The following is a 2,523-nucleotide window of genomic DNA, read 5'->3' on the forward strand; positions in this document are numbered from 1 at the left end:
TGCCTCCCCCCCTCCCCTGCCCTGCACATAGACGTGCCTAGACTGGGTGAGGAGGAGAAGGAGAACTAGAGGGAAGGAACACTGAGTGTTTATTGGCGGCCATGTAAAAAGGACTGTGACCCTCCCCTCCCGCTGAGTCACTCTCTAAGGTAGCAGGAGATGGGAGGTCTGAGAACAGCCACAAGCATTGTGGCTGTGACCCAGGCACCAAGATGGTGCCCATGCAACGGGGCTGAGGAGGTGTCAGAGAACCTCACCCCAGAAAGCCCAATAGCTCTTTGTGTGAGAGAGAGAAGGTGGCAGGGAGGGAGGGAGACAGCGAATTGGACTCATGAGGCCTCAAGGCCGAGATGAGGAGAATATACCAGGGATCAGCATGGACTTGAGCTCTGAGGTCAGGGTCAAGGGCAGCTGGGTGGGGGCCAGCCCAGACAGAAGACTGAGGTCCAGATGTTCTTGACCCTGCTCGGTTCTTTGGCACCTCTGCCTGAGATATAAACTGTCTGACATGGAAGTACAACTCCAGAGAAGTGGGTGGGGAACCTAAGTTAAATAATATTTTGTTTTTGTTTTTTCACTTGGCAGAATGGGGGCTGAAGTTGAAGTTAGGTTTGGTTACTAAACAATAAAGAAAGCAACATTTCTTGCATACGTGACTGTGTGGTCTGAGTTTTCTGCTGCCTATAAACCGAGAAAAAGTTGTAAAATGAAGTACTAATTTCTAGGATTTAGGTCAGAACGAGGAGTAGTGCCACTCAGCCAGAAGCTGGCTCATGTGTCGCCAGTGCAGAGGTGGTGGTAGGAGCCTCTCCCACCTCCGTGGCAGCACTAAGAATGTCCAACTAACTGTTTAGACCTGATCCCTTGGGGGCCTAAGCCTTTAGTCGGACATCCCCTGAGGGCTCCCTGGCTGCCAGAAGGATGTCTGACTGCAAGCTTAGGCCTGATCCCCTGGGGAGTGGGACTAAATCGACAGATGGACATCCCCCAAGGGGTCCTGGACTGCAAATGGGTGCAGGCTGGGCTGCGGGACCCACGCCCCTCCCCCCCGCACAAATTTTTGTGCACCAGGCCTTTAGTATGACAATATATGGCTATGTAGACACATAATACATACGCCAATATACACACACATCTGTACATAGCTACATACTTATACACAATAGTGCCCTCCGGCTTTGTTATATATTACAATTGCCCAAGGAGCTTGTTAAAAAGTGGAGATTCTTGAGCTCCAGTCTGTGAGTCTGGAAGATACGAGCCAGAGGTCTTACATTCTCAAAAAGCTCCCCCATCAGTGTTTTTATGCAGATGATAGACTCACACTTTTTGAAAAAACAGTAGGAAGTACAATTTAAAATGGTATCAGATGTTAAATTATGAATAGGATCCCTCCTTACTGATTGGTAGGGGACAAGAAAAAGTAGTCAAATTTGACTGAGATTCTGAGTCCAGGTAGTTAGGAGAGTAAAAGTAATGTTAACAAAGAATAAAAAAGACTGGGTAGAATAGGAAGATTGGTTTTTAAGCTGCTTTATTAATTCTTTACAACATGAAAAGAATATTTTTCCAAAAACTTGGTGAAATTGCCTTGCTGGACAAAGAGTTTTATGCTGAGACAAAAACATTATTCAATTAGAAACTAGTAAGAGGAAACATCAAAAGGTTTACAGAAAAGTAAATCACAAAACTACTAGCTTTTGGAGTAGAGGCCACATTATTAACCTCAGTGAAAACCTTAGGATTTAAGGTATAAGGCAAAAGTCATAATGATTATCAGGTTCAGGAGTTTGGAAGCGTACAACATGTCTCATTTGCTGCTCCCTGGTCTTTCTCCTGATTTCCATCCGGTGCATTGCGATCTTTTCTACGTTATCTCCCACTTCATTGTGATCAGCACGCTTGTTAGATATGGCCCGTCGAAAATTAGGGACAAGTCGCTTAACCCACCCCAGCCTGACATTTCCTCCAGGTTTCTGGGCTTCGCCTCCTCCCAAATTGCGTGATTCCTCCTCATTCTGCACAAGGGCCTGGTCCGCTCCTTCGTTTTCCTGGTGGGCCTTTTCCATGATGAGATTTTTTACTGCTAGTTCCTTTTTGGACGCCATTGCTCCTAGGAGACAAGAGATAGAAGGGACTATTTCATTGGTGGACTGATCAGCACCGAGGACAGAGGCCCTACTATGCACCTTTCCAGGATTCAGAGGCCTGAATTTCAAAGGCTTTTTAAAATTGCATTTTTCCCGCCAGAGAGGCTCCCTACGCCCTCTAGGGGGCCTCCAGTCCCAGCTCTTCCCCCCTCCCTCTGACTCCCCTCCCATCCCTCGCCCCAAACCCACCATTTTCCCTGCGATCCAAGCCCAGGCCTCTGCAGGCACCAAAATGGAGGACGGGATGGGGGTGGGGTAAGGCTTTGGGGTCTCAGGGCTTTCCACTCATTCCCGCCCCCCGACCACCGTACCCCGCACCCACCTGGGCCTATCCTTGCAGGCGGCTCCTCCTCCCGATTCTCGCCTGGAGCGC

At 48.5% G+C, this 2,523-nt stretch overlaps 1 protein-coding gene across 1 annotated transcript; it reads right to left on the bottom strand.

The window, feature by feature from the left end:
* Positions 1–1,517: 1,517 nt before the first annotated feature.
* Positions 1,518–2,517, bottom strand: BEX4 (brain expressed X-linked 4). Its single transcript, XM_006775793.2, has 2 exons — positions 2,473–2,517; positions 1,518–2,113 (listed from the first exon to the last, which is right to left on the bottom strand). The coding sequence occupies exon 2, from the start codon at positions 2,106–2,108 to the stop codon at positions 1,746–1,748; it is 363 nt and encodes a 120-aa protein (XP_006775856.1). The 5' UTR covers positions 2,109–2,113; positions 2,473–2,517; the 3' UTR covers positions 1,518–1,745.
* Between the last annotated feature and the right edge of the window lie 6 nt (positions 2,518–2,523).

The sequence above is a fragment of the Myotis davidii genome, unplaced genomic scaffold, assembly GCF_000327345.1.
Source record: "Myotis davidii unplaced genomic scaffold, ASM32734v1 scaffold389, whole genome shotgun sequence".
NCBI lineage: Eukaryota > Metazoa > Chordata > Mammalia > Chiroptera > Vespertilionidae > Myotis > Myotis davidii.

Excerpts from the sequence above, each read along its gene's own strand:
- BEX4 (XM_006775793.2), bottom strand. The coding sequence starts at position 2,108 with ATGGCGTCCAAAAAGGAACTAGCAGTAAAAAATCTCATCATGGAAAAG.